This window comes from Ailuropoda melanoleuca, chromosome X, assembly GCF_002007445.2.
Source record: "Ailuropoda melanoleuca isolate Jingjing chromosome X, ASM200744v2, whole genome shotgun sequence".
NCBI classification, from domain to species: Eukaryota; Metazoa; Chordata; class Mammalia; order Carnivora; family Ursidae; genus Ailuropoda; species Ailuropoda melanoleuca.
Genome location: NC_048238.1, coordinates 53,077,171 through 53,101,809, shown reverse-complemented (window position 1 = coordinate 53,101,809; position 24,639 = coordinate 53,077,171). Strand labels below are relative to the sequence as shown.

At 45.5% G+C, this 24,639-nt stretch overlaps 1 protein-coding gene across 1 annotated transcript in view; it reads right to left on the bottom strand.

Moving 5' to 3' along the window:
- Positions 1-8,098: 8,098 nt before the first annotated feature.
- LOC117797454 (NHS-like protein 2) overlaps positions 8,099-24,639 on the bottom strand; it is a 108,931-nt gene continuing 92,390 nt past the window's right edge. Inside the window, exon 2 of the mRNA XM_034649694.1 lies at positions 8,099-8,466. Coding sequence (XP_034505585.1) covers positions 8,225-8,466 — 242 coding nt within the window. The 3' untranslated portion in view covers positions 8,099-8,224. The remainder of the gene's footprint in view (positions 8,467-24,639) is intronic.

The window sequence follows — 24,639 nt, the reverse complement described above, 5'->3', positions numbered from 1 at the left end:
GTCTGAAGTAGAGGCTTTTACAAATACACAGAAACAAACGTGTGTATGTGGGGGAGGGTCTCGTGTGGCTTATTTAGCCCCAAACATCTTTCACGCGGGCCCCGGTGTTCTTTGTGAAGGAGGACCAGTTGCGTGGAAAAAAGGAGACAAGATTTCAGTTCTCCCTAAATTAATCTGTGAACTCATTACCATCCCAAGCAAATTGCCACAGGAATTTTTTGTGGAACCTGGCACACTGATTTAAGCAAGCATATGAAAGAGAATATGCACAAGAAAAGCTAAAGCAATTTTGGGGGGAAATGACAATGAAGGATAATTTATTATACAAGGTATCAAACCTATCATAATTAGTAAGGTATGGTATTGGCACAGAAATAGACAAATAAATGAGTGAAAGAGAACAGAAAGCCCCCAAACCAACACATGCAACGATATTAAATAAATAATATTAGTGGCGTTTACAAGCCAGTAGTGTAAGGATGGACTATTCGATGCAAAGTATTGGAACAACTGGCTTTTCATTTGGAAAAAACTAAATTGGATCCCTACCGCATACTAAACACACACACGCACACACACACGCATGTGCACGTGAGTGCACACGCATGATTTCAGATAGTTCAAACACCTAAATATAAAAAATAAAACATGCCTATAACTACAATAAAAATATGTAGATGCATATATTTGTGACTTTGGTGTAGAGAAATCCTTTTTAAACAACACACAAGGCATAAAGGCATGGTTGATAAATCTGAATTTCCATCAAAAAAAATTTCTTAGACAAAAGACACCATCAATAAAGGTAAAAGACAAATGATAAACTGCTGGGAGAAGTATATTATTTGCAATACATGTATTAGGTCAAAAATTTATCTTTCCATATATATATATCGAGATATATATATACATCAATGATATCTATCTATATCTCTATCTATCTATCTATCTATATATGTATACATATGGAGAGAGAGAGAGATTCCGTAAATCAGCAAAAAAGGGCAAACAACCCAAAAGAAATATGGCAAAGTATATGATCAGTCAATTCAGAAGGAGAGTTACAAATAGCCAATAGACTTTTGAAAAAATGCTCGACCTCTAGTAATCAAGGAAAAGCAAATGAAAACAACCACCAGATACCATCTTGCACCCATCACACCAGTAATTAAATGTTTGATTATATGAAGTGTCGGCATGGAGGTGAGCAAAACTGCTACTCTCATACACTACTGGGTGGAGTACAGGATTATTAGAAGGAATTTGGAAGCATCTATTAGCAGTAAAATGCACATCCCTTATTACGCAGCAGCTCCACTTCTTAGCATCTATCCTAAAGAAACTCTTGCGTGTGTACACAAATATTTATTGAATGGATGCTTGTGGAAATACCAGCCATCAAAGTTTAGAAATGATCTGAGTTCATAAAATAGGTAAATAGTTAAATAAACTGCTGAAAGTCATACTCTGCAAAATTATGTAACATTTTAAAAGATTAAGTCAGGACTCCTGCTTCTGGGAAGACAGAGTAGATATCCATTTCCTTATTCCTCCCACTAAGTAAAACTACAAACTAAAAACTAAGTAAGTACACCCAAAACCCCTCGACATTATAAATAAAACAACACAGAAGACTCTGAAAGATGGAGGGAGGAAGGTACACCAGGAAGAGATGTCTGGACTTGAGGAATGACACGGTGGTAGGTGCCCTAGATCTCTGTTTTGCCTCATGTATCCCAGAGTTGAAGCTTAAAAAGCCTGCAGTCTGGAAGCACCAATGGGTGCAGACAAAACCCAAACCCAAACCAAAAAGGCTGTGTCTCTAACCAAAGGACCAGGAAAGGAGGTAGACCAGCAAGGCAGAGAATTCTAGGCAATAACAACTTTACTTCAGCCAGGCACAGGAAGAAAAAAAATGTGGCCCCATCCCCAACCCCATCTGCAAAGGAAAGGTTGAAAACATAGACTTCTACCCTTGCTAATCTGTAGCTAGGCACCCCAAACCTCCCTACTGGGGTGACATCAGAGAAGGCTGAGTGGGGAGCTGGGATAGACCTCCCAGACGGAAAATCAGCAAGCATATAGAAGAACTCAGCAACACCGTCACGCAACAGGATCCAACGCGACATTTACAGAGCTCTCCATCCAACAAGAGAGTAATACCCATTCTTTTCAAGGGCCCATGGAGCACAGACTATGTTAGACCGCATCCTGTACCATGAAACAAACCTTGACATATTAAACAATGAAAAGAAAATGGAATGTATTCTGTAACCACAATGGAATCCAACTAGAAATCAATAATGACAAAGAGATTGCAGGAAAATATCTAAACACTTGAAAACTAAACAGCACAGTTCCAAATAACCTGTGGGTCAGAGATGAAGTCTCAAGAGAAATTTAAAAAATACATTGAACTGAAGGAAAATGAACCTACATCATCACAAAATTTGTGGGAGGCAACGAAAGCAGTGTTCATTAAAGGGAAATCTATAGCACCAAACGCTTACACTAGGAAAGAGAAAAGGTCTCAAATCAATAATCTAATTTCCTACTTTAAGAACTAGGGAAAAAAGGAGCAAAATAGAGTCAAAGCAAACAGAAGACAGGAAATTGAAATGAGAGGAGAAATCAATAAAATGGAAAACAGGAAAACAATTAGAGAAAATCAATGAAACAAAGAGCTGGGTCTTTGAAAAGATCAGTGAAATTGACAAACTCCAGTAACACAAAGAAGAAAGACAAAACACAAGTTACTAATATCAGGAACCGAATGAATATCACTACAGACCCTTCAGAAATCAAAAGGATAGTGAGGAAATACTAACAACAACTCTACACACTTTGAGAATTTTGAGGAAACTAACCAAGTCCTTGAAAGACACAAATTCCCAAAACTCACTCGATAGGAAGTAGATGATTTGAATAACCTTATAACTATTAAGAAAATTGCATTCATAGTTTTAAAACCCCCAAAAAAGAAATTTCCAGTTTCCCTGGAGAATTCTACCAAATGTTAATACCAATCCTGCACCATCTCTTCCAGAAAACAGAGAAGAGAAAATGCTTCCCAATTTATTTTATGAAACTACTATTAACTTTTTTTTTTCGAGAGCAGGAGAGCGTCAGAGGGGTTGCAGAGGGAGAGGGAGAGAGAGAATCTTAAGCAGGCTCCATGCTCAGTGTGGAGCCCAATGCAGGGCTCGATCCCATGACCCTGAAATTGGGACCTGAGCTGAAATCAAGAGTCGGACTCTTAACCTACTGAGCCACCCAGGCGCCCCTGAAACTACTATTATCTTGATGCCAAAGCCAGATGACAGTCACACACATAAAAGAAAACTATAGACTGATATCCCTCATAAATAAAGAAGCAAAACTTCCCAACACAACATTAGCAAATAGAATTCAGTAACATGTAAGAAGAAGCGGGGTCCATTCCAGGGATGCAAGAGAGTTTCAATATCTCAAAATAAATCAGTGTAATCCACCATATTAACAGACTAAAGAAGAGCAATAACATGATTATATCAGTGCAGAAAAAGCACTTAACAAAATCCAGTACCCATTATGATTAAAAAAAAAAAAGCGCCTTTCAGAAATAGGAAAAGAAAGGAATTTCCTCAGTGTGAAAAAGAGCATCTATAAAAAACTTACAGATGACACTAAACTTAATGGGGAAAGACTGAATGCTTTCCTCCTCAGATTAGGAACAAGGCAAGGATGTACTAAGAAGACAACCACAGGCCCCAAAATGGCAGCACTTAGGTCAAGTCACCAAACCAGAGCTTAATATGTAACCTAACTGTACTTTTGACCTCCCCTGGAAATGTCGTCTTAACCGGTCAGTCAGGAATTTTCTGATCAGTACCAGTGGGGTAATCTGTTACCTGGGTTCTCCATTCCTCAGAGGAAGATGAGGTAATCCACCTAATCGGACTCCCTGCCCTCACCCTTAAGGTACAGGGAACTCGCCGGAAACAATCTCCTTTCTTCTGACAACAACTTCTTTTCCTATGCTCCTTCCTACAAAAAACCTTCCATTTTGTACAAATCCTCAGAGCTCCCCTGTTTGCTAGATGGGATGCTGCCCGATTCACGAATCACCTGAGAAAGCCAATTAGATTTTCAAATGTACTCAGTTGAGTTTTTGTTCTCTAACAGATGTCTGCCTTCAGTACTCAAATTCAACATAGTGCTGGAAGGTCTAGCCAGTATAATCAAGCAAGAAAAGGAAATGAAAGGCATACAAATCAAAAAGGAAGGAATAAAACCATCCCTATTTGGAGATGACATAATGGAGTATGAAGAAAATCCCAAGGAGCTACTAATAAGCGAGTTCAGTGAGGTTGCAGGGAACAAGATAAGCAGAGACAAATACATTGTGTTTCTATATGATAGCAATGGACAAATATATGCCAAAGTTAAAAATACAATACCACTTACAATTTCTCAAAATGAAATACTTTAAGTGCAAATATAACAAGACAGGTATAATAGGACTTGTAGGCTACAAAAACTACAAAATGCTCATGAAAAAATTCAAGGAAGATCTAAATAAATTGAGAAATAAAGGTTGAACATAGAAAAGATGTCAATTCTCCCTTAGATTTATAAAGAGGGTTAGAGAAATTCCTATCAAAATTTCAGGAGGGTATCTTAGACACAGACAAGCTTATTCTAAAATTTATATGGAAAATCAAAGGGACTAGAATAGCCAAACCATTTTGCAAAAGAAGGAGAATATGGGAAGCATCGCTTTACCCAATTTTAAAACTTATTATGTAGCTACGATAATATTGGATGGTCCCGGTGGGGGGATAGACACGTAGCTCAATGGAGCAGAGTAGAGAACCCAGAAATATACCTCCACAAATATGCCCAACTCATTCTCAACAAAGGTGCAAAAGCAATTCAATGGAAGAAAGATGGCCTTTTCAAACCGTGCTGGAGTTACTGCCACAGGCAAAACAGTGACCCTTGACCTGTGTTGTGGGCTGAATGGTAGCCTCTAAAAAGGTATTTCCACATCCTTTTCCTCAGAACCTGTGAATGTTACCTTATTTGGAAAATGGGTCTTTGCAGATGTCATTAAGTCCTGGATCTTGAGATGAGATGATTATTTTGGATTATTCAAGTGGGCCCTAAATCTGACAACAAACATCCTTATGAAATAGACACACAGAGAAGTTGATGTGAAGATGGAGGCAGAGGTCGGAGTGATGTGGCCACGAGATAAGAAAGCCAAGGATTGTTGCCAGAAGCTGGAAGAGGCAAGGAAGGATTTCCTCCTAGAGCCTCCAAAAAGATCATGGCCCTGCTGACACTTTGCTTTCAGACCTCTAGCCCCCACAACCATGAGAGAATACATTTGTCTTGTTTTAAGCTACCAAGTTCATGGGAATTTGTTATGGCAGTCTCAGGAAACTAATGCAACCTGTTTCATACCTTAAAAAATCAACTTAAGGGGCACCTGGGTGGCTCAGTCAGTTAAGCGTCCCACTCTTCATTTCAGCTTAGGTCACAAACTCAGGGTTGTGAGATCAATCCAGCCCTGTGTCCAGCTCTGCGCTGGGCATGGAGTCTGCTTAAGATTCTCTCTCTCCCTCTCCCTCAGCCTCTCCTCTACCCACGCTTGTGTGTGCATGTGTGCACGCATATGCCCTCTCTCAAAAAAAAGAACCTTAAAAATGCGTCACAAACTAACCTTATTGTGGTGATCGTTTTGCAGTATATATGTGTATCAGATCATCACATTCTATACCTTAAACTTACACAATGTTATTTGTCAAATGAACTCAATAAAGGTGCACAAACTTCTATGTGAAATGGAGAACGAAATTTTTAGATGAAGAAAAATGTTTGGAATCTAGAGCTAGCTCTTGTACTTCAGAATCAAAACATGACATGAAGAGTCGATTCACTGAAAAGGATCTATGGATGGCAAGCAAACACGTGAAAAGATGTTCAAACGCTTGCCATTGGGGACATGCAAATTGAAACCATAACAAGGTATCACCACACACCTATCAGAATGGCTAAAATTAAAAAAAAATAGTGACAACACCAAATTCTGGTGAAGATGCCAAGAAACTGGCTCCTCATACACTGCTGATAGGAATGTAGAATGATATGGCCATTCTGTAAAACAGTTTGGCAGGTTACTTTATTTTTTAAAAAGATTTTATTTATTTATTTGTCAGCGAGAGAGAGAGAGTGCACAAGCAGGGGGAGCAGCAGGCAGAGGGAGAGGGAGAAGCAGACTCCCCACTGAGCAAGGAGCCCGATGCAGGACTTGATCCCAGGACCCTGGGATCGTGACCTGAGCCGAAGGCAGATGCTTCACTGACTGAGCTACCCAGAGGCCCCGGCAAGTTACTTTAAAAGCTACCCTTGCAACTACAATGTGAGCTGGCACTTGCATTTTTGGACATGTCTCCCAGAGAAATGAACACTGTCCACATAGAAACCTGTTTTATGACTGTTCGTAGCAGCTTTATTTATAACAGCCAAGAAACTAGAAACAATCCAGATGTCCTTCAGTGGGCGAATGGATAAACTATGTGCGGTATATCCAAGCCACGGAAAACTACTCAGCCATAGAAAGGAACAGAATATTGATACACACAGCAACCTGGAGGAATCTCCAGATAACTCAGCGGACTAAAGAAACCAAACAACCCCAAAGGTTATCTACTGTCTGATTCTATTTACATAACATTATTGAAATGACCTAATTTTAGAAATGGAGAACAGATTGGTGGTTGCCAGAGGTTAAGCAGGAGGTAGGGCTGGGAAGGAAGTGAGTGCTCTGAAAGTGGACCTTGAAAGATCCTTGTGATGATGGAAATCTTCTGTATCTTGACTGCATCGATGTCGTTGTCCTGCTTATGATACCGCACTGTAGTTTTGCAGGAGGTTGTCATTGAGGAAAACTGGTTGAAGGGTCTGTGGGATTTCTCTGTATTATTTCTTAAACTGCGAATGCATTAGATCTGTGTGTCCTAACATGGCAAGGTTTCTAAGATATATTGTGTTTAAGATTTTATTTATTTGAGAGAGAAACAGAAAGAGAAAGAGAGAGCAGGAGCAGGGGTTGGGGAGGGGCAGAGGGAGAGGGAGAAGCAGACTCCCCACTGAGCAGGGAGCCCTGTGTGGGGCTCGATCCTGGGACCCTGAGATCATGACCTGAGCTGAAGGCAGACGCTCAACTGATGGAGCCACCCAGGCGCCCCTCCAAGATATATTAAGTGAAAAAAAAAGTTATCGATCGGTATCTGTGGTTTACTAGCATTTATCTTTTAATACCCACACACAGCCACACTATGTATACATAGACGAGGAAGAGGGCAATCTACGCTGATAACAGTGGTTTCCTCTGGGGAATAGAGTTGGGGTGGGAAGAGGATTTTGAACTGTAGCTGGATTGGTTTTTTTTTCACAATGAGAATATATTCATATGCTACTTGTGTAGTGAAAACATGATCCTGGACACAGCTACAGTGTTCTAGGAATCCAAACCTGTCTTGCTTGTCCTGAACCGACCAATCCCTGCTTCACAATCACCGTGGCCAGAAGACCCAGTTCACGACCCCCCTGCCCTTGAGCCTCAAGAAAGTGGCTCCTGAGCTTACCTTGCTTGGAGACAGGCCCGCCCGAACTACCTTTGATGTATGGAAATACCACCTGGAAGGGCCAATGTGCCCATGACCATGAACCTACCTACCGCTGCCGACAACTTAAAAAACACACAAAGCTCAGCCCATGCTAATCAATGCAACAGTAGTTTCCGTAATGCTCAAGTCAACAGACTGTTACGCAGGTGTCAATTCTGGGAGTAGGAAAGATCTCCCCTACCCTCTGACCCGAAAACATGGCAGCCGTTGAGCCTCCTTGGAGGCAACTGAGAGCAGTGGGCACGAGCAACAGTTGGATACCTATACCGAGCTGTGCCTGGCTGAGAGCAGACTAGGTGGTCCCTGAGAGCATCCATTCATTCACCATATATTTACTGAGCACCTACTATGTGCCAGGTAGTATTCTAGACACTGATCACTAGCAGTGACTTAAACAAAGTCCCTGCCTTCATGGGGCTCTCGCTCCACTCAGGGAGCAGATGATAAGCAGGATAAATAAATTGTGTTAGGTGCTATTACGTGCCATGAAAAAAAAAAACATAGTGTGGAAAGAGGATATAAGACGTCAGGTGCCAGGGGTTGAAATTTTAGAAATGGTGGCCAGAGAAGGCTTCACTGAGAAGGTAACATTTTGGTGGAGATCTAGAGGAAGTCAGAAAGCCAGCTACAAAAGTATCCAGTGCTGCTGGATATCTTCCATTTTCCCCCACCAGGTCTTCTCCACCCTTTCCCGCCCAGCTGTGTGCCCTCGTAGGCTGACCTGCATGGACTGCATCAACAGGTTCCCTTGCCCTCTGGCTTCCGGTTAGGTTTGACCAATGGGAGGCACCTGCAAGGAGACCAGAAAGAAAAAGAAGGTGAGATTCGTTTCATCAGCTCTCGCTGTGCAGTTTCATCATGGGTTAGCTGTATCCCTCTACCAAAGACCACAGCGCCTTCCAGGTGGCCCTCTGCATACAGCAACCTTTCCCTAGTTGCCATAACCACTAGCTCCCAGGATCCTGACTGCCACTCCGGGCGGGGGTGGGGACCATTCTGGACAGAAGGAAAAACAAGTGCAAAGTACAAACGTGCCCGGAAGGCTTAAAGAACGATCAGGAGACCAGTCTGGCTGGAATGGAGGAGATGCCGGAGGAATGTGTAGAAGGTAATGTCAAGGACATAAGGTGGGGGCAGATGATGAAGCTCCTGCAGGCTACCATGAAGACTCCAGCTTTTACTATGACTGAGATGGGGAGCAGCTGGAGGATGCTGAGCAAAAGATTGACATATTCAAACGAGGCTTTAATAGCATCACTTGGGGCGCCTGGGTGGTTCAGTCAGTTGGGTATCTGCCTTCGGCTCAGAACATGATCCCAGGGACCTGGGATCAAGCCCCAATCAGGCTCCTTGCTCAGTGGGGGAGCCTGCTTCTCCCTCTTCCTCTCCCTTTGCCTGCCGCTCCCCCTGCCCGTGCACTCTCTCTCTCTCTGTCAAATAAATAAATAAAGGATTTTTAAAAAAATAGCCTCACTTGAGGAGACAGGTGACGGGCAAGACAGGACGGTGGCTTGTATTAGGGTGGCAACAATGGTAGCGATGGAGGTGGTGAGAAGTTCTTGGATCCCAAATTGATTTTAAAGGTGGTGCAGAGGGATCCTTTTTCAGTAAAATGACCAGAGCAGAAGCCCAAACTCAAGACCAGAGACTTGTTACCCTGTTTATCATTATGTGTCCCTGAAAATCCTGTTATTCAGCAAGATTCCAGAAGGCCCTGCAGGCAGCATGATGATTTCCCTTGCGTGGGACACACAACTCTAGGCCGAAGGCCAAGCCCAAAAGGTCCCCAGACTGTGCCTGACTCCAGAACAACTCTAGAGAACTATCGTCATGGATTTTCTAACCAACCTACCCCACCCTAAAGCCACAACTCTAGAGGGCTCAAACTGGGTGCCACTTTGCCCCCGATCGGCTCCAGCCACGCTACCTCCATCGCCCCTCTGCGAGCTGGCTTAGCCACGTCACACCAGAATTCTGGGAAATGCTGTCCACACCTCCTGTCCTCTGCTCCCCGCCACTCACATTCATCGTGAACTGAGCAGACAGGAACAGCTTCCAGGGGCAGTCGGAACACGGTGTGGCCCACATCTCAAAGGTACCATGATTTTGATAAGGAATTTTACGTTCGCCTGGGAAAGCAGTCAATAATCAACCCCAGGTAGGTGACTGGGAGGGAAGAGAAGATGAAAAACTCGGCCCCAGAGGCCGCGAGCCTCCGCCCTAGCCTGCAGCGTCTCCTGGGAGCAAAGCCACAGGGCATCTTTGGGTGCGTACTGCTGATCCCCAGGATAAGGCCCGTTGCTTCCCATTTGGGAACCCCAGCAAAGGCACCCAGCTGGAAACTCAAGAACAGCACATGATTCTGAAAGCTCGTTCCAGAGCCAGGAAAAACTGATGGTATTTTGTTTATGTTCAAAGAAATCAATCCAAGGAGATCAGCCCCACGGCCAAAGTCAGCAAGACCGGGGAGCAAACGGCTGCCAACTGGGGAAGGGACAACCTGCACCGGAATCCTGGATCCAAGACTTTGGAGCTGTGTTCCCTCGGGTAAAATTTTTACTTTTCCGGGGACCTCAACTGTCTAATCTGTAAAACAGGGACAACACCACCCCCCCCCGCCTCAGAATTGCATTAGGGATAAAACTTAGCTCATGCGTGTAAAATGTGTCTTGCATGGCCTATGGGACACTAGCTGCTTGCCACATGTTGGTTTTCTTCTGGGGCCCTCTTTTCTTTGGCGAGTTCTAAGCCCTCGATGTGGGGGCAGCAATGTGGTTCCGGTGGCCCCCTGGTGCCCTTCAGAAGAGCTCTCTGAGGAATTCTCCAGCTCTTTCAAGCCGATGCTGTTTTCAGCTCTTTACTAAATGGGCGTCCTGGGCAGCTGGCATTTCATCCCAGCAGGATATGGTTCCATGCACAGCGTGGCACCGAAGGGCACTAATGCCTCTTAATTAACTGTGCATTCAGCTGACCGGCCTAAGCAGCTGCTTTCATTTGCAGAATCCCAAATCCTTCTCATTCCGTTCCAGGTTATTGGAACCCCTTACGGATGTAAGTTGTTGATGCAGACCTTTGCTCCCCTCCCACGTCCTGCATCCCCCCCCTTCTCCACACCGCTCCCTCTGCCTGGCTTTGGCCTTGGCTCTTCATCTTTTTCCTTTGCTTCCCTAGCTCTTTCACAAACCGTCATCCATACACCGTGCTGACGCAGAGAAAGCAGTTAAAAGTGGCTTACGTGAAGCCATGGTTAGGTCTGGGGAAAACCATCCCCCGTCCTCTTTGCCCTGTCCTACCAGAACATCCCCAAGCCCGCTTTCCCAATCATTCACACCGAGCTGGGTAAGCGGATTACAAAGCAAAACAAGACATGGCTGCCGGGGCGCCTGGGTGGCTCAGTCAGTTAAGCTTCGGCCCTTGGGCTCAGGTCCTGATCCCGGGGTCCTAGGATCGAGTCCTGCTTCAGGCCCTCCGCTCAGCGGGGAGTCTGCTTCTCTCTCTGCCTGCTGCTCCCCCCACCTGTGCTCACTCTTTCTGACAAATGAATAACTAAAATCTTAACAAGAAAAACAAGACATAGCGGCTGCCTTCAGAGAACTCCTAGTCTAGTGGGAGAGACAGCCCCGTGGGGGAGGTGGAGAGGTGGGAAAGCATCTGCTTGCCTCTGAGGGGTCAGGAAGAGCTTCACCAGAGAGAGGAGACTTGGACTGGCCTTGAAGCCTGGGTGCATTTTTCCCAATGGAGAGAGAGGTCAAAAGGAATCCGGGGGTGTGTGGCATGGAGGTGAGAAGGGCAGTGTGTGTTTGGGGCCCCGTGTGGTCAGATGGTAAGGTCTAGCACAGGAGCCACAATGAGCCTGGGAAGGAGCATCTGGAGTCCACTTGCCAAGGGGGTGCCAGGTGGATGGGAAGCTGGACCGTAGGTGATCAGGATGCAAGGCTGGTGACTGTTGGGAAGCTGCATGATGAACACTGTGTTAAGAAGAGAGTTCTGGAAGGCAGAGACCAGAAGAATGGAGGCCAGGTAGGAGGCTGCTGCAATGGTTCTGGCACAGGCTCAGACCCTGAACTAGGGTGTTGACTGTGGCCATGGAAATGAGGGGGCAGAGAAGAGATACCACTAGGGCCTACTTCCCCAGCTCTGGCCTTTATCCTGGATTCCTTCTTAACTTTCCCCCCAGTACCTTCTTCTTCCACAATCTTTTTTTTTTTAAGATTTTTATTTATTTATTTGACAGAGAGAGAGAGAGAGAGAGAGAGAGAGAGAGACAGCCAGTGAGAGAGGGAACACAAGCGGGGGAGTGAGAGAGGAAGAAGCAGGCTCCCAGCAGAGCAGGGAGCCCGATGCGGGGCTCCATCCCAGGACCCTGGGATCACGTCCTGAGCCAAAGGCAGACGCTTAACGACTGCGCCACCCAGGCGCCCCTCCTTCGACAATCTTAATGGATCCTGGGTCTCAACTCTTAACTCCCACCTCAACATGGATTTATCCCAAAACATTATCTTGAGATCTGACCGGTCATCTGGCCTTGGGACCAGCTTCTGGCTGCTTTCTGGACATTTCCAAGTAGCCAACTCATCAGCATATTCAAAGCGGCCAGCATGGTGCCTGCACCCCAGACGTAACCCAGCTTGGGGGAACCATGCACCTCTGCTACATTCTGGGCTTCAGGGGCCTTACTCACCAACTGAAGGAGCATTTTATGTCTTTCTGGAGCAAACATGATTTCCCAGTGCTAGGCCACCGATTTGTATGTGGACTGAGGGGACTCAGCACATTCACACCCTGGGAATGGCCTTCCTTTACTGACTCACTGTCCAATTCCCCAGCAGTGGCCCTTAGCCAGGGGTGGGTCCTTCTGGCCCCTGGAAGTATTTGGAAATGCGTAGGGACATTTATGGTAGTCCCGGTGACTCCAGGGTACTGGCGGCATTGAGGGCCAGGAATCAGGATGTTAAATACCCTGCAACGCACGGGAGCACCCCACACCTGCAAAGACTGGTCTCCCTCCAAGTGCAAAGACTAACCTCGTTGATAAACACTGTGACCATGAGCTCAATGAGAGCAGGGACTCTATTTTGTTCTTCACGGTGTTCCCAGCATGTAGCAGAGTGCACGGCACAAGAGGCTGTGCAGTGTTCGTTAAATTAATAAACTGACTCCCCCTTTCATATAACCAACACCTACTGAGCGTTGCTGTTGGTGCTGGACAGAAAGATGAACAAGGGGGGCGCCTGGGTGGCTCAGTCCATTAAGCATCTGCCTTTGGCTCAGGTCATGATCCCAGGGTCCGGGGATGGAGCCCCGTGTCAGGCTTCCTGCTCCATGGGGAGCCTGCATCTACCTCTCCCTCTGTAGCTCCCCCTGCTTATGCTCGCTTGCTTGCTCTTTCTGCCAAATAAATACATAAATAATCTTTATTTAAAAAAAAAAGAAAAATGAACAAGACTTAGGCAGTGCTTTTGCACCTTGGCGGGGCTCCACTGGGATCTTGAGATGGGAGGCCAGAAGTTAAGGATGCCTCATCTTCCATAACCACCACGGGGCTCCCTCCTACTAAGGGGAATGCATTACCACCAGTTAAACGCTGACTTGAAAATTCAGTCATTCCTTCAAGCAACACTTGAGTAGCCCGTGAAATGTCTTGAAGCACTTTCAAGACAGCTTGCCAGAGCTGGGCCGGGAGGAGAGGAGGGTCGGGGCGGGGGCTAAAAGCAGGGCTGGGGCCTGAGGGGTTCCTGCCGAGCTCCAGGCCAGAGCAGACAGGCCCAATCAGACAGTCTCTTGGGATTGTGGGGGTGGGGGTCTGGTGCAAATGGAAATATGTGCCACATGGCCTGAATTGCAGGGGCCGGCCTCGGGCTCCCACAGCCCCAAACACTTCCAGATGGATTTATTTATAACTCCCAAACCAGAGGCGGCTCTCGGCTTCTTTTCCTCACTCTCCTCCCCACCCCTGGAGCAAGCCTGGGCCGCCCCTTTCCACTCCGGAAACCAGCAGGAGACGGGGAATGTGCAATACTGCTCAGCCACAGCCGGAGCCTGGGCTCCCAGTCACTGGTCACCGCCTGTCCCCTAGGTGGCAACAGCGGCTCACTGTGTGGCTGTGCCAACAGAGTGGCCATACGTAGTACTCCTGCCCACCTGGTCATCTGAACCCTCTCAGGCCAGCCGCTAAATGCGTGGGACCACCTGGGCACCTTCGCTCCGGCAAGTCTGCGTTCCAGACTGGCCTCCGCTTCGTGTCACACCCATGTCTTCTCATCCTTTGTCTCCAGGAGATTCTGAGTTCCCTCCCCTCCACCTTCTCCCACGGGATACCACTTCTCACTGTATTGGCGACCAGAGGCTTTGGACTCAGGCATTTTTCAAATCCCGAAACGGAAGCTCAGAGAGGTTGAGTCACTAGCCCAAGGTCGCACAGTATGTTACACAGGACAGCCCAAAGTCTAAAGCCCGGGGAGCTCTGTCCCTGACACTAGCGCTTTCTAAACCTCCAGTCTCCCTGTGTGTGAAGTGGGGTTAATGCTTGGCAGGTGGTCCAGTTACCAGTGTCAGCTCTGGAACCGCTCTGCATGGAGCACATGTTGGTTCTGTCATTTACCAGCTGGATGACCTTTGCTGAGTCACTCTTCCGCTCTGTAATTCAATTTCTTTATCTCTTCTTTAAGGATTAAAGAGATAATGGATTTAAATGGCTGAGCATAGCATCTGGCCCATAGTAAACCCACAACAAATAATAAGCGATCTCACAGTTTACTGCTCAGTTGCAATCATGGTAGAGCTCACGCCTCCCATCTCTTGAAATAAGGGCCAAGAGCCAAACAAACGCTGCCTCCTGACTCCTCACACGTAGGGAGAAGAAAACTTGGGCTTGGCCAGATGAAGTGACTTCCTAAGGCCACACTTGACCCCAGCTCTAGGTGATTCCAAGGTTATAGATTCCATGCTTCCCACAGAGTCTGCAGGATAAAAGCCCCCTCTGTGTGGCCTTAGCCAACTCTCTGCCCTGCCTCCCCCACCCTCCCCTGCCCTATCTTGCCTCCTTTAGGATGGGCGCAAGAGCTGCTTCCTTCCCAGAGCTTCAGCCCAGGCGGCTGAACGTGAGCATTTAGCAGACCCAAGCAAGGCCCGTGAGTGCTTCGGGCCTGCAGGAAGCTGGTGGCACTGCGGCTAAGGCCTTCCCACCGCCCTCCTCTCCTAGCCATGGTTGGAACTGGTGGTGGCTGGAGGGTGGCAGAGAAGGCAGAAAAAGGCTCCAGACTCAAGCTTCTGGATGCACTGCGTCTGTTTTCTGTGCAGCCTCCTTGCTCTCGAAGTTTCTCACAGCCACAGTCTGACTTGCTGTGCCTGGATGGCTCAGTCAGTGAAGCGGCTGCTTTCGGCTCATGTCATGATCCCGGGGTCCTGGGATCAAGCCCCGAGTCAGGCTCCCTGCTCGGTGGGGAGCCTGCTTCTCCCTCTCCCTCTGCCTGCCACTCCCCCTGCTTGTGCTCGCTTGCTCTCTCTCTCTCTCTCTTTCGCTCTTGCTCTCTGTCAAATAAATAAATAAAATCTTAAAAAAAAAAGAACCAAGGTCTGACAAACCCATCTCTACATCCTAAGGTCCAGACAAATTGGCCTGCAGCAGTTCAGTAACACCTGACATCAGAGCTCTGCCCCAGTGGGCGTTCTCGGTATTCTTGCATTCCTTTCTGTTTGTTGCGGTGCAACTAAACACGCATCAGCTCTCTCTGTTTGCCCGTCCGGTACCACACACCGGCACCACCAGGGATGGCGTGCGGGACTAGCACACCCTCTGAGCACATACGGGCAAGTGAAGCAGCAGATGCTTCTCTCAATTGAATGTGACTCACGGCATGGGCTCCGAATCTCTCCGTATTTCCCTTATCTTTTCAGTGGATTTCCTAAGATGCTCCAAATTCCTGATAGTCCAAGAGTAAGGGCAGAGTTATTTCAGAAAGGCCCAGGATGGAAAGGGCATTTAACAGATGCTCACTCTCTATCCAAAGTAACTCTCAGAGTTTGTGGACAAACTGAGGGTGGCGGGGCAGCTCCTCTCTGCTCTTCCAACATGGATGCCTAGGAAAGCTTCCTCATTGGAAAAGGGTATTGGCCCTTACCCCTAAAATTAGCACATCCACAGCCCCAGCCCTACTGTACAGGCTCTCCAAAACTTGATTTTCCTTTCTGTTGTTGTGAGGCATCTACCAGTCAGGGACATGGTACTTTGTCAACAAATGTTACATTTATAAAGCTTTACCTTAGAGTAAAAGCAAGTTTTTTTTAAAAGATTTTATTTATTTATTTGACAGAGATAGAGACAGCCAGCGAGAGAGGGAACACAAGCAGGGGGAGTGGGAGAGGAAGAAGCAGGCTCATAGCAGAGGAGCCTGATGTGGGGCTGGATCCCATAACGCCGCGATCACGCCCTGAGCCGAAGGCAGACGCTTAACCTCTGTGCCACCCAGGCGCCCCGAGTAAAAGCAAGTTTTTACTAATTCTAGAACATCTAGAGGGTGACCCCTCTTTCAGGAAATTCTTCATTCTCTCAATATTTAGCAAGCAACTACCATGTACAGAGCAGCATGAGAGAAACAAAATAAATTCCAAAATTCATAATAAAGATTACAGCAGAAATAAATTATAGAGAAGCTAAAAAACCAAGAAAACAGATCAATGAAACCAGGAGCTGGTTCCCTGAAAAGATCAACAAAATTGATAAGTGTCTAGCAAGACTCGTCAGAAAGAAAGAGAGAGAGAGAAAGATCCAAATAAACAAAATCACTAATGGAAGAGGAGAAATAACAACCAACACCACGAAATACAAACAATTGTAAGAGAATATTATAAAAAAAACCTATATGCTAACAAATTAGACAACTTAGAAGAAATGGATAAGTTCCTAGAAACATATATCCTACTAAAACTGAAGCAGGAAGAAATAGAAAATTTGAACAGACCAATTTCCAGCAATGAAATTGAATCAGTAATCCAAAAACTCCCAACAAACCGAAGTCCAGGACCAGATGGCTTCGCAGGTGAATTTTACCAAACATTTAAAGAAGAGTTAATATCTATGCCTCTCAAACTATTCCAAAAACTACAAGAGGAAGAAAAACTTGCAAAATCATTCTATAAGGCCAGTATCACCCTGATGCCAAAACCAGATAAAGACACTGAGGAAAAAAAGACAACTACAAGCCGATATCTCTCATGAACATGGATGCAAAAATCTTCAACAAAATACCAGCAAACCAAATTGAACAATACATCTAAAAAAACTATTCACCATGATTGAGTGGGATTTATTCCTGGGATGCAAGGGTGGTTCAATGTTCACAAAACAATCAATAAGATACATCGCATCAATAAGAGAAAGGATAGGAACCATATGATCATTTCAGTAGCTGCAGAAAAAGCAACGGACAAAGTACAACATCCACTTGTGATAAAAACCCTCAACAAAGTAGGTTTAGAGGGAACATATCTCAACATGATAAAGTGCATATATGAAAACCCCACAGCCAACATCATAGTCAATGATGAGAAACGGAGAGCTTTTCCCCCAAGGTCAGGAACAAGACAGGGATTTCTACTCTTGCCAATTTTATTCCACATACTACTGGATGTCCTAGCCACAACAATCAGATAACATAAAGAAATAAAACACATCCAAATTGGTAAGAAAGAAGTAAAACTCTCATATTTGCAGATGACATGAGACTCTATATAGAAAACCTTAAAGACTCCACCAAAAAACTACTAGAACTGATACACAAATTCAGTAAAGTCACAGGACATATGCAAAAGAATGAAACTGGACCACTTTTTTCATCATACACAAAAATAAACTCAAAATGGATTAAATATCTAAATGTGAGACCTGAAACCGTAAAAAATTCTTGAAGAGAGCTCAGGCAGTAATCTCCCTGACATTGGCCGTAGCAACGTTTTTCTAGATATGTCTCCTGATGCAAGGGAAATAAAAGCAAAAATAAACTATTGGGACTAAATTAAAATAAAAAGTTTCTGTACAGTGAGGGAAACAATCAACAAAACTAAAAGGCAACCTACAGAATGGGGGAAGATATTTGCCAAGTGACATATCCAATAAAGGGTTAGTATCCAAAATATATAAAGAACTGCCACAGCTCAGTACCCCCAAAAAGCAAATAATCCGATTAAAAAATGGGCAGATGACATGAACAAACATTTCTCCAAGGAAGACATCCAGATGGCCAACAGACACATGAAAAGATGCTCAACATTACTCATCATCAGGGAAATGCAAATCGAAATTATAATGAGCTATCACCTCACACCTGTCAGAATGGCTAAAATCAACAACGCAAGAAACAGTAAGTGTTGGCGAGGATGTGGAAAAAGAGGAACCCTCGTGCATAGTTGGTGGGTATTCAAACTGGAGCAGCCACTGTGCAAAACAGTATGGAGGTTCCTCAAAACGTTAAAAATGGAACTACTTTATAATCTAGTAATTGCTCTACTAGGTATTTAATAAAAAAATACAAAAACACTAATCCAAAGAGATACATGCACCCTGATGTTGATTGTAGCATTATTTACACTAGCCAAACCATGGAAGCAGCCCAAGTGTCCACTGATAGATGAGCAGATAAAGAAGATGTAGTGTATATATACAATGGAATATTACTCAGCCATAGAAAGAATGAGATCTTGTCATTTGCAACAACATGGGTAGAGCTAGAGAGTATTATGCCGAGTGAAGTAAGTTAGAGAGAGACAAATACCATATGCTCTCGTATGTGGAATTTAAGAAACAAAACAAATGAGCAAAGGAAAAAAGAGAGAGAGAGAGACAAACCAAGAAACAGACTCAATTATAGAGAATAAACTATGGTTACCAGAGGGGAGGTGGGGGGGATGCAGGAAATAGATGATGGGGGTTAAAGAAGACATTTATCATGATGAAAAATAAAATGATAGGGGCACCTGGGTGGCTCAGTCGGTTAAGCATCTGCCTTCGGCTCAGGTCATGATCCTGAGGTCCTGGGATCGAGCCCTGTATCATCGGACTCCTTGCTCAGCAGGGAGCCTGCTTCTCCCTCTGCCTGCCGCTCCCCCTGCTTGAGCTTGCACTCACGCTTGCTCGCTCGCTCTCTCGCGCTGACAAATAAATAAATAAATAAATAAATAAATAAATAAATAAATAGATAAATACAATCTTTAAAAAAAGAGAGAGAGAAAGAAAATGATAAAAAAGAAATGAAAAATAAGTAAAGTTTCTTTCCTCCAAGAGACTGTGATACAGATGGACATTTGCACAGGCATGGAATACTTCAGAATGCCTTTAGGAGCCAGTCAAGTACTATAAATGAGTGAAGGAGGCTGGCGTAATGCAATATTAAGGAGTGGGGGGGCCGTGGTGAGCTGGAGAGCACATGCTCCGTCTAAAAGGAAAGCCACCACCCCAATCCCGCTAATTACCCTCCAGTGGGAATGCAGAGCCAGTATTACCAGACTTTCCTGTTTTTCAAAGAAGCCAGAAATCCAGATTGGATGGAAATATTACTGATTGCCACACGGCAGCAAATAATTTTTGGAAGAAACAAACCACCTGGGGTGCCTGGGTGGCTCACTCGGTTAAGCATCTGACTCTTGATCTCAGCTCAGGGCTTAATCTCAGGGTCGTGAGTTCAAGCCCCGCTTTAGGCTCCATGCCCATAACAAAACGTGTGCAGATCAAACAAAACACACCTGTGGGTATTATTCGGCCCACCAGCCACCAGTTTGAGGCCTCTCCATAATGGCAGATAATAAAGTGTCAAAACAAATATTACCGACGGTAAGTTCTATAGGTGCTCAGAGGAGGACAAGAGTCCCTTGGGATGGTATAATCTGGAAAGGTTTCCTCAAGGTAGCAGGATTCAGACAGGGCCCCATGTGGGTATGAATCTGACAGGCAGAAGGGAGAAATACAAAGCTTTTGTCAAGGATGGGGGTGGGGAGATAAGAAAACTGTGGTCAGAACTAGAGGCAACAAAGGTGCTTCTGCCTTTACAAAGGCTTCGTGCGGGGAGAGGCAGCTCCTGGCCATTGGCTGGTGTCAGCGGAGGAGGTTTCCGGTCTGAGATCTCAGGGTGGCAAAAACTAGGGAAGGTGGGGACTGCTACTTAGAGAGTCTGATTCTGGAAAGCCAGAGAGCAATATTAAATGCAGATAGATAGATGCTTCATCAGCGAGCATGGGAAAGGAAAATTTTAGTCAAGTCCAGGGACTTTACTAGAATACAGTCAATGTAGAGATCTGGGAGAAGAACAAATAAATAGGGCATGATCCTGGGTGGTGGCCAGAAAGTGAGACTTCAGTAAGAGCACAGGTAAAATATATGTCCAGGAGTAAAAGCCGTAGGGACTGGACACCATCCTCCCCAGGGCTCTCTGGCAGGCTGGGAGACTAAGTGAAGGAAAGAGGGTATCTTAACCCCAAAGTGGAGAGCAAAGGATGTGTGGCCTGCAGGTGTCAGGAAGAATGATGTCGGTCTCGCATGGGATTATGCAACCACTAAAACAAGAGACAAGGTAGGTGAGGGTCATGGAAAAAGCACAAGTGTGGTAGGCAGAATTGTGGCTCCCCAAAGTCGTCCACGTTCTAAATCCCCAGAACCTATGAATGTATTAGGTTAAATGGCAAAGTCTGGGGGGAGAAAAGAACTTGCTGATGGAATTGAAGTGGCTCATCAGCTGACCTTGAGATGGGGAGAGGATCCTGCACTTTCCAGGTGGGCTCAATGTCACAATCAAATGCTAAGGGTCCTTAAAAGGGGGGGGCAAGACAGGCAGTTAGCTAACGAGACGTGCTGCCAGACGGAGGGTCAGAGGACTGGGATGCGAGAAAGACTTGACCAGCCATCGCTGGTTTTGAAGGTGGAAGAAGGAGATAAAAGTCAAGCAATGCAGGAGTGTCTAGAAGCTGGAAAAGGCAAGGAAGCAGATTTTCCCCCTCGAACCTCCAGAAGGAATGCAGCCCTGCCCACACCTTGATTTTAGTCCAGTGACCCCAGTTTCAGACTTCTGGCCTCCAGAACTGGAAGATCATAAATCTGTGTTGCTTTAAGCCACTAAATTTGCAGTAACTTGTTGCAGCGGCAGTAGGAAACTAATACAACGAGCTCTGGATTCAGACGGATGTCGGGTTTAATCCTGGCCCTATTATAAACCAATGACTTGACCCTAGTCTGGTCCCTTAAGCTCTCGGAGCCTCGCTATCCTCATGAATGGTGTCCATAATGCCTACACTTCACAGAGTTGAGATGAAAATCAACTGAGATGATGAGCAGAAACACAGCACAGCAGCCGGGCACAGAGAAGGTGCCGGCAATGTTCTTTTCTTTCCATCAGTGCGTTTGAGGAAGCACGGATTAATATTCGGACCAACGGTGTTTTTAGTAAACAGCAACTAGCTCTCAAAAAAGAATGCGTATTTATTTATTTACTATATAAGAATGTGAAGCCTAGAATTTATGAATAATAATGAATATACAATACTCTTATTGCAAATTCCATAGAGCCGATTGATTTTCATATAATGCTTTCATTGATTTTGCTGAATTCTTACAACCATTGCCAACCTGCAATTGCAAGAGAAGAGCAAGTGTAGTTTCTACATGAATGGTGGTTGATATTTTCGTTTATGCTAACGAGTAAGAAGGGAAACAATGAAGCAGTGTTGGAACTGACAAATTCATCAATGATTCCAACAACTTCTTTGCTGAATCAGATAACCGTTTCCATGGACCGGAAGCAGGCTTCCTCATTTTTGTGTGTGCTACTCACAAAGTAACACACACTTACTTTCACACGCAAGTAAGTTAAAGTACATAATTAACATTTTCTCCATCACTTTCTTGAAGTCTAGAGTGCAATGAACAAAACCAGAATCCAAGCCCTGATTTGTAGCATTCTCAGATTTCCGTGATATAAATACTTTCACTCTGGCCTATTTCGAGCTACCTTTGTGACATCACCAAGCACGGAGTGGGCAAAGATGCCCATCATTCAGACGCAACGGATGTGAAGCAGCCAAAGGTCATAGATCATGGTAAACTAATTAGGAAGTCAACTAACTGGGAAGAACCAAAGTAAACTAATTATCTGAGTCCAAATAATAAATACTTAATATTCTTTTTAATATAATCTATTTAATTGGAGGTTTAGATAATTTAGTATTTTTGTTTAATAGTACATTTTTTATTTTGAGATAATTTGAGACTTACAGAAGAGTGGCAAAAGCAGTACAGAGAGGTCGCCATAGCCTTCACCCCGTTCCCCCTTATGCTGACATCCTACATAATTATAAAGCATCTATCAAAATGGAGAAATGAGCCTTGGTACATTATTAGCCAAAGTACAAAATTTTAATGACCTCACCAGTTGTCCCACTAAAGTCTTTTTTTCTGTTCTAGGATCCAATCTAGGATCCTATATTGCATTGAGTTGGTCATTTATTTGATTAAAAAAAAAAAATCCCTCAATTTCAGTTTGTCTTCTGTTGTCTCAAATAATTTAATTTTTAATGATGGCTGTGTTTCACGATCGGATCACGAGTTTCCTAAATATTTAACAATTGGCTCTCATGAGGCCCAATGAGGCAGCTCCAGCTCCACGCCACTACCTAGGGCACTCTAAGCAAAACTGACAATCATTTGTTGTTTGGTTGGGTTTTGGTTCCCCACCCCCACCCCCGCCATTAATTCCACCAATATTTATTGAGCGCCCTCTAGGGGCTGTGCTGGGGATGTGGAGATGACCAAAACAGTTCTCGCCACTGAGAAAATTACAGGCTAGGGGATAGACAGAGCAGTAGCTATCAAGGCTATGATGGGGGAATAGAACATGCTGGAGCACTCAGGTGGGAGTCAGCTGAAGAAGCAGAAGGAAAAATAGTCACCCAATTATTCTTTCATTTGCCAAGCATTCATTAGGTGTCAATTCTGTCCTGGGCCCTGGGGATGCCCAAATACGCAATGGATAAGGACACTCAAGTGTGACTAGGATTCTGACGGCACGAGACAGTGTCTGGATGGTGTTCGAGCGGGGGGCACGAGAACACTAGCCGGCTGCCTCCTCCCTGGGAACACAGAAGGACCTCAGGGAAGCTTCCAGGCTGCTACCATCATTTGACCCAGTGTAACTAACAGTTTTTGCCAGAGGACAACTGATAACTGGAAGCTTCCTACGAAGGTACTACATGTGCATGGCCCCCTTCTCTCCAGCCCCTCACACCCAGACCCCCATGTACAGACAGACCCTGTAGGAGCTACCCTTGGCAATGGGCCCCTGCCTTGGGCAGACAGCATATAAATGCTCGCAGGATGAAGTAATGTTGACAAGGTATTGAAGACCAGCTCAAGGTGAGGGCCCTTGTTCTGAGACCAAGACCCCCAGAAGAGCTCCTATGTCACTTCCTCAGCCCATGACATACACACCTCAACCATCCTCTATCCCATTGGACTGCTTAATTTTTTTCCATAGCATTTATTACTATTTGAAAATATTGAAGCATTTACTTGCTTTTGCCTGCCTCCTTCCACTAGAATCTCAGCTCCTCAAACGCTGAATCCTTGTCTGTCTCATCGTCTGTATCTCCCCAGCTCACAGCTCAGGGCCTGGCCAATAGGGGCATTGGGGCGATATTTGTGGAGTGGACGAGGGAATGAACAAATGGGAGGGGGGATTCTGGTGCTCAGATCTGCAGGCTGCATTCATGACCCGCTGTGGCCCAAACTGTCTCCCCCTGCTTGTGTGCTCTCTCACTCGCTCTCTCTGACAGATAAATAAATAAAATCTTTGGAAAAAGAGAACCTGAAGATGTAGATCTTGTGACTCTTCCCATTTTAAAGATGAGAAAACTGAGGCACGGAGGCTAAGTAGCTTGCGCAAGATCCCACAGCTGCGTAATAGAGCCAGGCAGCCTGGGCCCCGAGCTGACGTTCTAAACTGATAAGCTACCCTGTATACGGGGAAGTGCTTGACAAACTCTGAATGACTGACAAATTCGAGTTCCCATTACTGTGGGTGGGAGCATGGTGTGTTGTAGGGGCAGGAAAGAGACTGGGCCGGGGGCTCAGAGCGTGACTATGGAAAGTAGTGGTCCCAAAGCGCCTTTGGCGCTTGCCGGGCCAGGAGAGCACTAGAGGTGCTGTGTCTCTGGGGGTCCTGCGGCCCCTCACTGGAGACTACCAGATTTGGCCGACCCCTGCGAGGTAAGGCTGCATGAAGGGGACCACAAGGCCTTCACAACCAGCCAGCACGGACTTCGGTCTTTTTTTTTTTTTTTTTTTGCTAGAATCCGTCCTGGTCTCCCTTCTACTGATTTTTTGCCCTTATAGCGGCCCTGCCCCCCACCTTGCCATCGTCCTCCCATTTAGCCTTCCAGCCTGAGAGGACAAAGGAAAGCTTGGCCAACCCCACCGGGCTTTTCTAGTTTTGTTTCCATTGGAACAAAGCACAGCTCTCCCAGTGCTCTCTGATCTTTGGAATGAGAAAGGAAAATAGTTTATCACATGGAGTAGCCCCGCACACACCACCCCCGTTGCTCACTGGTCTCAGCCTCTCAGGACACCCAGATTCCTGGCAGGGCTAGGCAGAGAAGGCGCCTCCCTTCTGCTCAGCCCTCAGGGAGCTGGCGGGAGAGTGATGACTTCCATCTGCACTGGCTGGTTTTCTCCCCCTTGGGCTCCACCTGTGGCCTAGATGGAGCAAAAGGAAGAATCAAGTATCCTCCCTTCTGATTCTCTCACTGCTCCAACTGCACAAATGAGCTGCCTAGACCATGGTCAGCAGATTTCCAAGGGATTCCTGCAGGAAGAGAGGTGGTGTGGGACCTTGAGCAAATTGCTTAACCCCTCCAAGACCCAGTATTCTTCTCTGAAAAAAAATTGGGTTTAAGAAGGCCTGCTTCGTACTGTTACTGTACGAACTGA